Raw genomic sequence first — 11,448 nt, 5'->3', positions numbered from 1 at the left:
AGCACCCGAAGGGAAGATGAATAATGGATGGAAACTAACCAAGGAGAGAAGCAACCTGGAATTAAGGAGAAACTTCCTAACAGGGAGGACAATTAAACAGTGGAACAGTTGGCCACCAGAAATTGTGGGCGCTGCTCCATCACGGTTTTTTTTTAAGAAGAGTTGAGACGGCCACTTGTGTCAAATTGCACAGGATCTCCTGTTTGATCAGGTGGCTGGACTAGAAGACCTCCAAGGTCCCTTCCAGCTTCTTCTAAGAATGAGGCAGCGCTCTTGCGGGGAAGCCTGGGCGGGGAGGGCGTGGTCCGCCTCAGGGCAGTGGGTTGGGGTGGCTTGTATCCCCTCGCCGTTTTGGAGATGCTCCCGCCAGGGGAAGCGGCGGCACTCTGCGCGCGCTCAGAGGCCCCTTTCCCTCGCTCGACGGCCCGGCCACTGGCGGCGGGGGCGGGCTGGCAGCGGGCGCGATGCTTCGGCGGAGGGGCGGCGCCGTCGGGGGCGGAGCGGGGCGGGCGCACAGCCGTGAGGCTAGCAGGTGCCCGGCCAGCGCAACCGAATCCTCGCCAGACGTTCCTCGATGGCCGCCAGACCAACCAGTCGCTCCTTCAGCCGTGCCGAGCTGAGCGCCGGCTGCGCCCAGGGCGCCTGCCTGGTGCTGACCGGCCGCCGCCTCTACGACCTCAGCGCCTTCGTGCGCCTCCACCCGGGCGGGCAGCAGGTGCTGCTGGAGCGGGCTGGCACCGACGTGAGCGCCGCGCTGGACGGCCCGCCGCACCGGCACTCGGCCAACGCGCGCCGATGGCTCCAGCAGTACTATCTGGGCGAGCTGGAGGCCGACGGGGAGGCAGAGCAGGTAACGGGCGTCGGGCGGGGCAAGGGCGCGCACTCACTCCCGGGGCTCCTGCGGGCTGCTGGGCGAGGCTGCGGGCTGTCCCGCCGCGGGGCGAAGGCAGTGCGCGCCCCCACGTCAGGCTGCCGAGCCCGGCTCGTCTTTCGGCCGCGGGAGCGAAAACCCCGCAGTAAGCGGGGAAGAGCCGCGGGGGGCAAAGAGCGGCCGAAAAGGGCCGGGCTGTCTCGTCCCTCAGTCCCCGCCGCCTCAGCCGCCGTTTCGGCCTTGCTCAGGAGGGCCCTTTTGGGGCGCGAGGGCTTCGTCTGCCGTCAGGGGCCAAGATGCCCGGGGGGATGCTGGGAGTTGAAGTCCACGGCTGGCAGGGGCGCTCCAGCCTTCGGGAGGGTCCGACGGTCCCTCCACCCCTGTAGGCGCTTCTTGAACTCAGAGCCGTAATTAACCAGTTAACCAAAACCGATGCCTGAAGTAGCTTCTGATAGCCTGGAAGCATTAGCAATGGCATTTAGACTTATATGTCGCCTTATGGGGGACGAAGAGCAATAACTTAGATTTATACCTCGCTTTATGTGGGAAAGAATAGCAATAACACTTAGACATATGTTGCTTTATGTGGGAAAGAATAGCAATAACACAGACTTATATGTTGCTTTAAGTGGGAAAGAATAGCAATAATACTTAGACTTATATGTCGCTTTATGTGGGAAAGAATAGCAATAACAATATCACTTAGATTTATATGCTGCTTCAGTGCTTCACAGCCCTCTCTAAGCGGTTTATAGAGTCAGCCTATTGCCCCCAACAATCTGGGTCCTCGTTTTACCCACCTCGGAAGGACAGAAGGCTAGGTCATCCTTGAGCTGCTTAGAACCCCTCTCCAAGAGAGAAAAACTCCAGATTCCATCCACCCCCAGTCAGGATTGGCTGTGCACGATGGGTGCTGGGTATGGTACCTGTACAATTTTGCAGAGTTTATCCTGTGTGCCGTGGTAGGTGAGCGTGGACACCTGTTTATCTCAAGGGTTTTCAATTTCAGACCCAGCAGCAGTTCAAAGTGGTTCAGGCCACCTTTGCTGTTTTGTTCTGTTTCTTCTGAACGGGCTCAGCTGATGCCCCCCACTAATCTAGTCTTTCTATTTTCTGGGGAGCTTCCATTGAGCCAATTTTGGCCATGAAAATTGTGCTGGAGACTTCTCTCTGGGGACGAAAGAAAACTCCAGTTTAGTAGACTTCTAAGTTTAGTGGGTGACTTTTCTACTCCGTCCTCCACTGCCAAGGAGAGAGAGAGAGAATAGAAAGGAAGTTTGGCCAAGAAGAAATTAAAAGTCAAAGGGAGAGGTTATGTTGCCAGATAGCTTGGAAGAACAAAAAAAAAATGGTCCTTGTGAAATCAGAAACCCTCACCATGTTGCATGTCAGTGAAAAATGTGAGCATCATACCCAAGGTTTGTTTTATGCATGGCAACACCTGAAAGCAAAGTTTTAGTGCTTGAATGTCTTAGAAACCTATTGTGCTCTTTTTCACCCACTCCCTTTCAAAGTAACAATATCAAGGATAGATCCATCGCTAGGTAGGTGGAGTGGCAGATGCTTCCCAGGGTAATATTTTATTTACCTGTTGCATGGGTGTAGTCCATGAAAGTTGGTGCTGGGGGCCTTTTTGAGATGATGAAAAATTGCACAATAAGGAGGAGGGGGGAAGCAAAATCATCTTCATTGAAGCTCGACTCCTGATGCATTGCCATCATCTTGGTGGCATCATGGGTGTGGCTTTCTGTGGCTTCTCCTGGTGCGTTCTTTTGACTTTGCTGTCTACCTGCGGCCCTTTCCTTGTTGTATGTATCTGCTGTGTACACCCACTTCAGGCCAAGGGATGTATCAGACTATCTATTTAGTTCAGAGTTCATTTCCTTTCGGTTCAGGTAAAGGGTAAAGTTGGGTGTAAGTAAGTAGTAAAATCTTTATTACGGTCAAAGACCAGCAATACACATTAGTTTTTACACTATATCAAAAATACTAACATTAAAATATAATTAAAAAGTATTGTCATTAGAAGTGGATAATAATATAATGGTCCAAAGATTGTGAAAAAGTATGTCCAGATAATTGGTATAAGATGACAACTATACTTCCGTAGCCAATTTTTTTCTTATGGACATTGCAGTAGAACAGAACTTTTCCACTGCATACGTGGTAACCGGGTTAGTGTCCTGGAGGAGAAAGCCTATATAAAAATTGTCTGCCCTCCCTGGTAATCTCTCTAATAAGGGGAAAATATGTGCAGACCTACAAGCTCTGTATAGCTCACAGTGTAATAGAACATGTGAATTATCTTCCACTTCTCCTTTACCACATATACAAACCCGTTTTTCTATAGGTGTTCTCTTATACCTGCCCTGGGGGAGTGCTGAAGGAAGAATGCTAAATCTGGCTCTGAAGAAAGCTATTCTTTGTTTTGGGGAGATCAGGTCATTTAGATATCTTGCCGATTCCCACACTCCCTGTTTGATTCTGTCCCTACTGTGGAGAGGCAACTGTTTAGTTCTTCTTGGAACTCCATGTCCCTCATTCTATTAATTACTACTTGCTTTGCTTGCTCAAAGCCTAGGGACATTAAGAATTATGTTGAGAGCCCATAAGAGCCCAGCCTGTGATCAATTGCCTGTTTCCAGGGGGATGGGAAATTGTCAGTCAACACTAGTGGGGACAGTCCCTTTGGACGAAATGCATTTTAAGCCAATAAATGATCATCATCTTCCAGGCTCCTACCTGAATTTGAGGCATGCCTGTCTCAATTCTTAACTGGGCATTTGGAGTTCCATTGGGTGCGGCTAAGATGGCTCGCAGGAATTTAGTTTGTATGGTTTCTAACAAGTCTCTCTTTGCAAGGATTCCTGTTGTGCCCCGTAAAGAATTTGTGCCAATGTTTTGGCCTCAAAAAGTTTTAAGGAAGCAGGTACTAACTGACCTCCACTTGTGTAAAAGAAATGTTTGATTGCATTTGAGGACCTAATGGCTACTTACAATGTGTGGTCCAGGTGTGCCTTCCATGTCCCTAGAGAGTGGAAAACCACATCAAGGTATCTAAATGTTCTAACCTGTTCCAAACTATATCCTTCTATTTGCCAGGAGTAATGGCTTGGTCTTTTAGCAAAAAGTAAAATTTTTGATTTATCGAAGTTAAGGACCAGCTTATTTTGCCTGCTATAGCCACGTGAGCTGGGTGGAGTGCAGGCCGATCTTTGCTAAGGAAAACATGGAAAGGCTTAACACAGGCGACAGCAGCAACAAACTTGGTTCTACCAATGATTAGCTGCATCGCCGCCTCGCTTACCAGTTCTGTTCCCCTGCTTTATTGTGTGATATTTCTGCCCCTTGCCTCTGCCTCCTTCCCCTACAATTGCTTGGGTTAGCATGTCATTGTTTATTTGTTTGTTGGTTTATCTTCCTCATCCTGTTTGCCCCACAACAACAACCTGGTAGGGTGAGTTGAGCTAAGAGAGAGAGGGAGACTGGCTAGGGGTGAAATTCAGCAGATTCTCACAGGTTTTGGAGAACCGGTAGCAGAAATTCTGAGTAGTTCGGGGAACCGATAAATACCTCCTCTGACTGGCCCCAGAGTGGGGTGAGAATGGAGATTTTGTAGTATCCTTCCCCTGGAGTGGGGTGGGAATCAAGATTTTGTAGTAACCTTCCCCTGGAGTGGGGTGGGAATGGAGATTTTGTAGTAACCTTCCCCTGGAGTGAGGTGGGAATGGAGATTTTGTAGTATCCTTCCCCTGGAGTGGGCTAGGAATAGGGATTTTGCAGTATCCTTCCCCTGGAGTGGGGTGGGAATCAGGATTTTGTAGTAACCTTCCCCTGGAGTGGGGTGGAAATGGAGATTTTGTAGTATCCTTCCCCTGTAGTGGAGTGGGAATGGGGATTTTGCAGTATCCTTCCCCTGGAGTGGGGTGGGAATGGAGATTTTGCAGTATCCTTCCCCTAGAGTGGGATTGGGAATGGAGATTTTGCAGTATCCTTCCCCTGGAGTGGGGTGGGAATAGGGATTTTGCAGTATCCTTCCCTTGGAGTGGGGTGGGAATCAAGGTTTTGTAGTAACCTTCCCTGGAGTGGGGTGGGAATGGAGATTTAGTAGTATCCTTCCCCTGGAGTGGGGTGGGAATCAGGATTTTGTAGTAACCTTCCCCTGGAGTGGGGTGGGAATGGAGATTCTGCAGTATCCTTCCCCTGGAGTGGGGAGGAAATGGAGATTTTGCAGTATCCTTCCCCTGGAGTGGGGAGGGAATGGAGATTTTGCAGTATCCTTCCCCTGTAGTGGAGTGGGAATGGGGATTTTGTAGTATCCTTCCCCTGGAGTGGGGTAGGAATGGAGATTTTGCAGTATCCTTCCCCTGGAGTGGGGAGGGAATGGAGATTTTGCAGTATCCTTCCCCTGGAGTGGGGTGGGAATGAAGATTTTGCAGTATCCTTCCCCTGGAGTGGGGTGGGAATCAAGATTTTGTAGTAACCTTCCCCTGGAGTGGGGTGGGAATAGAGATTTTGTAGTATCCTTCCCCTGGAGTGGGCTAGGAATAGGGATTTTGCAGTATCCTTCCCCTGGAGTGGGGTGGGAATCAGGATTTTGTAGTAACCTTCCCCTGGAGTGGGGTGGGAATGGAGATTTTGCAGTATCCTTCCCCTGTAGTGGAGTGGGAATGGGGATTTTGCAGTATCCTTCCCCTGGAGTGGGGTGGGAATGGAGATTTTGCAGTATCCTTCCCCTAGAGTGGGATTGGGAATGGAGATTTTGCAGTATCCTTCCCCTGGAGTGGGGTGGGAATAGGGATTTTGCAGTATCCTTCCCCTGGAGTGGGGTGGGAATCAAGATTTTGTAGTAACCTTCCCCTGGAGTGGGGTGGGAATGGAGATTTTGCAGGATCCTTCCCCTGGAGTGGAGTGGGAATGGGGATTTTGCAGTATCCTTCCCCTGGAGTGGGGAGGGAATGGAAATTTTGCAGTATCCTTCCCCTGGAGTGGGGGGGGAATGGAGATTTTGCAGTATCCTTCCCCTGGAATGGGGAGGGAATGGGGAGGGAATGGGGATTTTACAGTATCCTTCCCCTGCCATGCCCACATAACCAATATTTTTAAAAAATGAATTTCAACACTGGGACTGGCCCAAAATCACCTTTCATGGCTAAGGTATGACTAGGTCTCTAGCTGGTACCTTAACCACTGGACCAAACAGGCTCTCAGGGGTATTTTTGAGATTTGTTGAGCCCACCTCTGCTAACTGATAAGTCATGATTTTTCCAGTCGTGGAAAAAGGCTCAATCAAACAGGTATAGGATTTGATTGAGGTCAGGAAGAGATAGGTTTTTTTGGCAAACAATCTGACGAGTTGAGGGCAGCAAAGGGCATTTTCAGGGCAATGTCCAATGCCACTGACTTTAAGTCAGCTGAGAGGGGCTCATGCAAACTTTGGAGACACAAATGCAAAGAGGACCAGACAAAGGTTAATTCTTCGAGAGCTTCATGGGTATAACTACATTGCTTAGATCTTGTCTGGTCATGTGCCTGGCATGACTAAACGCTGAAGGCGCACGGAACGCTGTTACCTTCACACCAAAGGTGGTCCCTATTTTTCTACTTGCATTTTTTTTTAACATGCTGTTGAACTGCTAGGTTGGCAGAAGCTGGGACAAGTAATGGGAGCTCACTCCGTTACACGGCGCTAGGGATTCGAACCGTTGAACTGCCAACTTTCCTCATCGATAAGCTCAGCATCTTACCCACTGAACCACCGCGTCCCTAACATCAGTGATAGCTGATAGCAATAGCACTTAAGACTTATATGCTGCTTCACAGTCCTTTACAGCTTTCTCTACCACTAATCAAACTATATAAAGCTAAGGAAATCTTCATGCTCCTATATGGAGCTGAGGTGTGGGGTTTACAGTTTTAGAACAAACACAGTCTCAGCACCCGAGATGTATTTTGGGTGTGGACCCTAAGACATCTGTGGCAGCTGTCAGAGCAGAATTGGGAATTTACACAATTCATGCACTGTCTAAAATTAGAACTTATAATTACTGGCTGGAAATTAATGAAATGGAAACGGATAGTTAAGTTATGCCTACTAGAGCAGATAAACTTGCAATCACAAACCAGCCTAACACACACACACACCCCGTCCCCAACCCAACCCAACCTCATCCGGCTGGCTCAGCATTCTTGGAACTGTGGCTGCTGCACATCTGGAGGGCTCCGGATTGTGGGGGGCTGAGTTTAGAAGCTGCTTTTCTGGGAGAACCACAAGCATTCTGCCAGAAATGTGTGAGAAGTAGTTGTTTGCTGCAGACGAGATGAGGTGTGGAAAAAAGAGGAGCAACGTTGGGAACTGAATAACTAAAGATGGTTGCAGCTATGTGGGCCATCCTGCGTTCCTTGGCCAATTCAGTATGTCCAGTCTAACAAAGAGAATGATTAAGGGGTGACATAATAGCAGTTTTCCAATATCTGAGGGATTCTCTCCAAACTCTCCAAAGCATCAGAGAGCAGGACAAGAAGGAGCAGGTGGAAGCTCAGAGGGAGGTACCACTTAGAACAGGATAAAAGTTTTGGCATTGGGAACAATCAACCAATGGAACCAAAGTTGCCTTCAGAAATTCTGGGAGCTCCAACATTGGAAGTTTTCAAGAAGAGACTGGAGAACCATTTGTCCAGAATGGTATAGGGGGTTAGACTAGAACCATGAGGGCGAACCTATGGCACACATGCCCAAAGTGGCACACAGAGCCATGTTGCCCGGCATGCGCAGCATCGCCCTTTCCTTTTCCTTGTTTCTGGCGCACATGAGTGCGCGGCAACCAGCTGGACTTAGCACATGTGGCAGTGCCGGAAACCGGAAGAGCTGGTCTTCCAGTTTCCGGCGTGCACATGTGTGCCAGCCAACTGATTGTCATCTGCACATGCGTGCCAGAAACTGGAAGACCAGCTGGCCAGTGCACAAGTTCATTTCCCAGGTCCATGCTCTTCTTCCAGGTTGCGGGCCTGGCACGCGCTCCCTTTTCGGCACTTGGTTTGCCATCACTGGGCTAGAAGATCCTGGAGGACCGGGGAACTACCAGAGGACTGGAAAAGAGCTGATGTGGTTCCCATCTTCAAAAAAAATAGTGGGGGAAACAGACCCAGGAAACTAGAGACCAATCAGCCTAACATCAATACCCGGGAAGATCCTGGAAAAGATAATAAAAAACCAGACCTGCCAAAACTAGAAATGAACAAAATAATAACTAGCAGTCGGCACGGGTTTGTTTCATTCTTTAACATAGTGACTAAATTAGTAGGCCAGCAAAATGCTGTGGACATAATATACTTCGACTTCAGCAAGGCATTCGACAAAGTAGACCACAACTACTTCTTGGTAAGAAAAAAGTGGGATAGATAACATCATCACCAAATGGATTCATCAGTGGCTGACAAACCGTACTCAACAAGTAGTCCTAAACGATGCTTCCATCTACATGGAAGGAAGGGAGCAGTGAGATACCAGAAGGTTCCGTCTTAGACCCAATACTCTTCAATATCTTCATAAATGACTTAGATGAGGGAATAGAAGGGGAACTTACCAAATTTGCAGATGATATTAAGCTGGCAGGAATAGCTAACACCCTAGAAGATAGGCTCAAGATCCAGACGAATCTTGACAGACTTGAACACTGGGCCTTAACAAAATGAAATTCAATGTAGAGAAAGTAAAGTCTTACACTTAGGCAAGAAAAACCAAAAGGACACACATAGAGTGGGAGAAACCAGGCTTAATAGCAGTGACTGTGGAGTCTTAGTGGACAACCAGTTAAATGTGAGCCAGCTCTGTGCGGGTGGCAGCCAAAAAAGCCAGTGCAATCCTAAGTTGCATTAACTGAGGGATACAATTGAGATCAAGGGAGGTATTAATACCACTCTATAAAGCCTTAGTAAGACCACACCTACAATACTGCATCCAGTTTTGGGCACCACATTATAAAAGAGATGTTGAGACTCTAGAAAGGATGCAGAGAAGAGCAACCAGGATGATTAGGGGACTGGAGGCTAAAACATACGATGAATGGTTGCAGGAACTGGGCATGGCTAGTCTAGTGAAGAGAAGGACCCAGGGGAGGCAGGATAGCAGCGTTCCAATATTTGAGGGGCGCCACAGAGAGGAAGGGGTCCACCTGTTTTCCACAGCACCCGAAGCCCAGACAAGGAATAATGGATGGAAACTGACCAAGGAGAGAGATTCAACCTGGAAATAAGGAGGAATTTTCTGACCGTGAAAACAATCCACCAATGGAACAGAAGTTGCCTTCAGAAGTTGTGGAAGCTCATTACTGGAGGCTTTCAAGAAGAGACTAGACTGCCATCTGTCAGAAGTAGTGTAGGGTCTGCTTGGATGGTGGTGGGGAGGTTAGACTAGATGACCTCCAAGATCCCTCCCAATTCTGTTATTCGGTATTCAAGAGACTGCTCTGAGCACACACACCCTACTCTCCTGGTGAAGATGCCAGGGAACCTGCTTGTCAGTGAGTGCCTCATTCCATGTTTGTGGTCATAATCCCTGTGCCTAACCGCCCCCTTTCCCCTCCTCCTCCTTTTCCTCTTCTTCCTCTTTGTGCCCTCTCTGGAATCCCCCATCTCCCCTGTCCCTGCTCTGGCAGAACAAGTCCAGCCAGTTCCCAGGAACCGGCTGAACTCAACAAACAAGTTCTTATTCTGCTTCCTTTGAAATGCCAGTGGTGGTGCAAATCTACGAGCCCGTTGACGAGGCATCTCAAGCGCACAATTGCCGCCTGGCACCAAAGGGGCGGCTTGTCTGCCTCCGGCTCAAGCTGGTGCTCCTCGCTGTTGTGCTTGCATTTCCTTCTTGGAGACTGACTTTCTCCCACCCTTGGCAAAGGCTGACCAACAGAGCAGGCTTTCTTACTTACTCATCCTTTACTCGCTGGTCGGGAGGGCTGGGGCAGAGCCCCTTACAGCTACACCAGTGATTCTCCAGCTCGGCAACTTGAAGATGGATGGATTTCAGAATTCCCAGCTGTGCTCTCTTAAGTTGCCCAGCTGGAGAAACACTGAGCTTCATGAAAGGTCACTGTGGTTTTCTTGGGAGCTTTTTGGAAGTAGATTTTCATTGTGGCCTTCTTGGTAGAGAAGGAGGACTGGTCCAAAGTCATCCAGCTGATGTCCGGGTGTAAGATAAGGATGAGAGCTCAGATTCATCTTTCTAACCCAGAGCCTTAACCAGTAGAGCTGTCAGGCTCTTAAGAACAAGTTGTTTTCAAATTACCTCCCACCCACCCCCAAAAAACCTTTGAAAATTAAAAGACTTCTTTGCAGAACAAGTCACCAAATCTAAAACAGCAAGAATCATAAAATCATAGGGCTGGAATGGACTTTGAAGGTCTTCTAGTTCAACCTCCTAATACCAGTGTTGGCGAACCTTTTCGGCACAGGAGCATGCATGTGCATGCGCACATGTGCCAGAAACTTGGAAGAGCAGCCACCTGGTGTGCGCATGCCGGGCAGCTGCTCTTCTGGTTTCTGCGCACAACCAGCTGATCTTTGCACACGCATGCTTGCCAGAAACCAGAAGGCCAGGTGGCTGGAGCGCACACACACATTGGAACCTGGAAGAGCAACAGGCGACAGTTCGCGTGCCCAGAGAGTTGACTCTGTGTGCCACTTCTGGCACGTGTGCCATAGGTTTGCCATCATGGTCCTATAACATTTGAGACAAATTGCTGTCCAGTCTCTTCTCCAAAGCCTCCAGTGATGGAACTCCCACAACTTCGAAGGCAAGCCAGTGGCTGATTGTTCTCCTGCTCCGGAAATTTCTCCTTAGTTCTAGGTTGAATCTCTCCTTGGTCAGTTTCCAACTGTTACTTCTCGTTCTGCCCGCAGGTGCATTGGGGAATAGGTTGACCACCTCTTCTCTGTGCCAGGTCCTCAAGGGCTGGAAAACAGCTATCATTTCTCCATAATCCTTCTCTTCCTTGGGCTGAACATTCCTCATCCTCTGAACCATTCATCATACGGTTTAGCCACCTGACTCCTTATCACTGTTGCTGCTATTCTCTGCATTCTTACTCAGATCTTTTGGTGTCATGGTGAACAGAAGTGGATGCCGTATTCCAAGATGGGGCCTTACAAGGCCTTATAAAGTGGTATTAACCCTTCATGTGATCTTGATTCTATGCGTCTGTTGCTGAGCCTAGGATTGCATTGGCTTTTTGGCAGCCGCAGTACACGGCTGGCTCACCCTTAAGTAGCTGTCCATTAGGACTCCAAGATCCCTCTGGCAGTTACTGCTGTTGAGCCAGGTACAGGCACAATTAAAGAAGGCGAAGATTTGATTCTGTTTTTGTTTACAGCAGGAAAGTCAAAATATAGGTTCTCATTCAAGGTTTATTGAAACAGTTAGGAAAAACTAATTTATGTATGGAAATTAGTTTAGTTTGTTTGTTTATTATTTATATTTATAAATAGTTAGGGTTTCCATAAGAGACCATGTTATGCAGGCTGGTATGATCTTTTCTCTTCTGGAACTGAAAAATATCTTATTTCCCCGAAAATAAGACAGG

At 48.4% G+C, this 11,448-nt stretch overlaps 1 protein-coding gene across 1 annotated transcript in view; it reads left to right on the top strand.

Annotated features, from left to right (window-relative positions):
• The first annotated feature begins 574 nt into the window (after positions 1-574).
• FA2H (fatty acid 2-hydroxylase) overlaps positions 575-11,448 on the top strand; it is a 55,817-nt gene continuing 44,943 nt past the window's right edge. Inside the window, exon 1 of the mRNA XM_032231084.1 lies at positions 575-850. Coding sequence (XP_032086975.1) covers positions 575-850 — 276 coding nt within the window. The remainder of the gene's footprint in view (positions 851-11,448) is intronic.

Source organism: Thamnophis elegans, chromosome 14, assembly GCF_009769535.1.
Source record: "Thamnophis elegans isolate rThaEle1 chromosome 14, rThaEle1.pri, whole genome shotgun sequence".
NCBI lineage: Eukaryota > Metazoa > Chordata > Lepidosauria > Squamata > Colubridae > Thamnophis > Thamnophis elegans.
The sequence above is the reverse complement of the archived record's forward strand: the minus strand, read 5'-3'. Positions and strand labels throughout refer to the sequence as shown.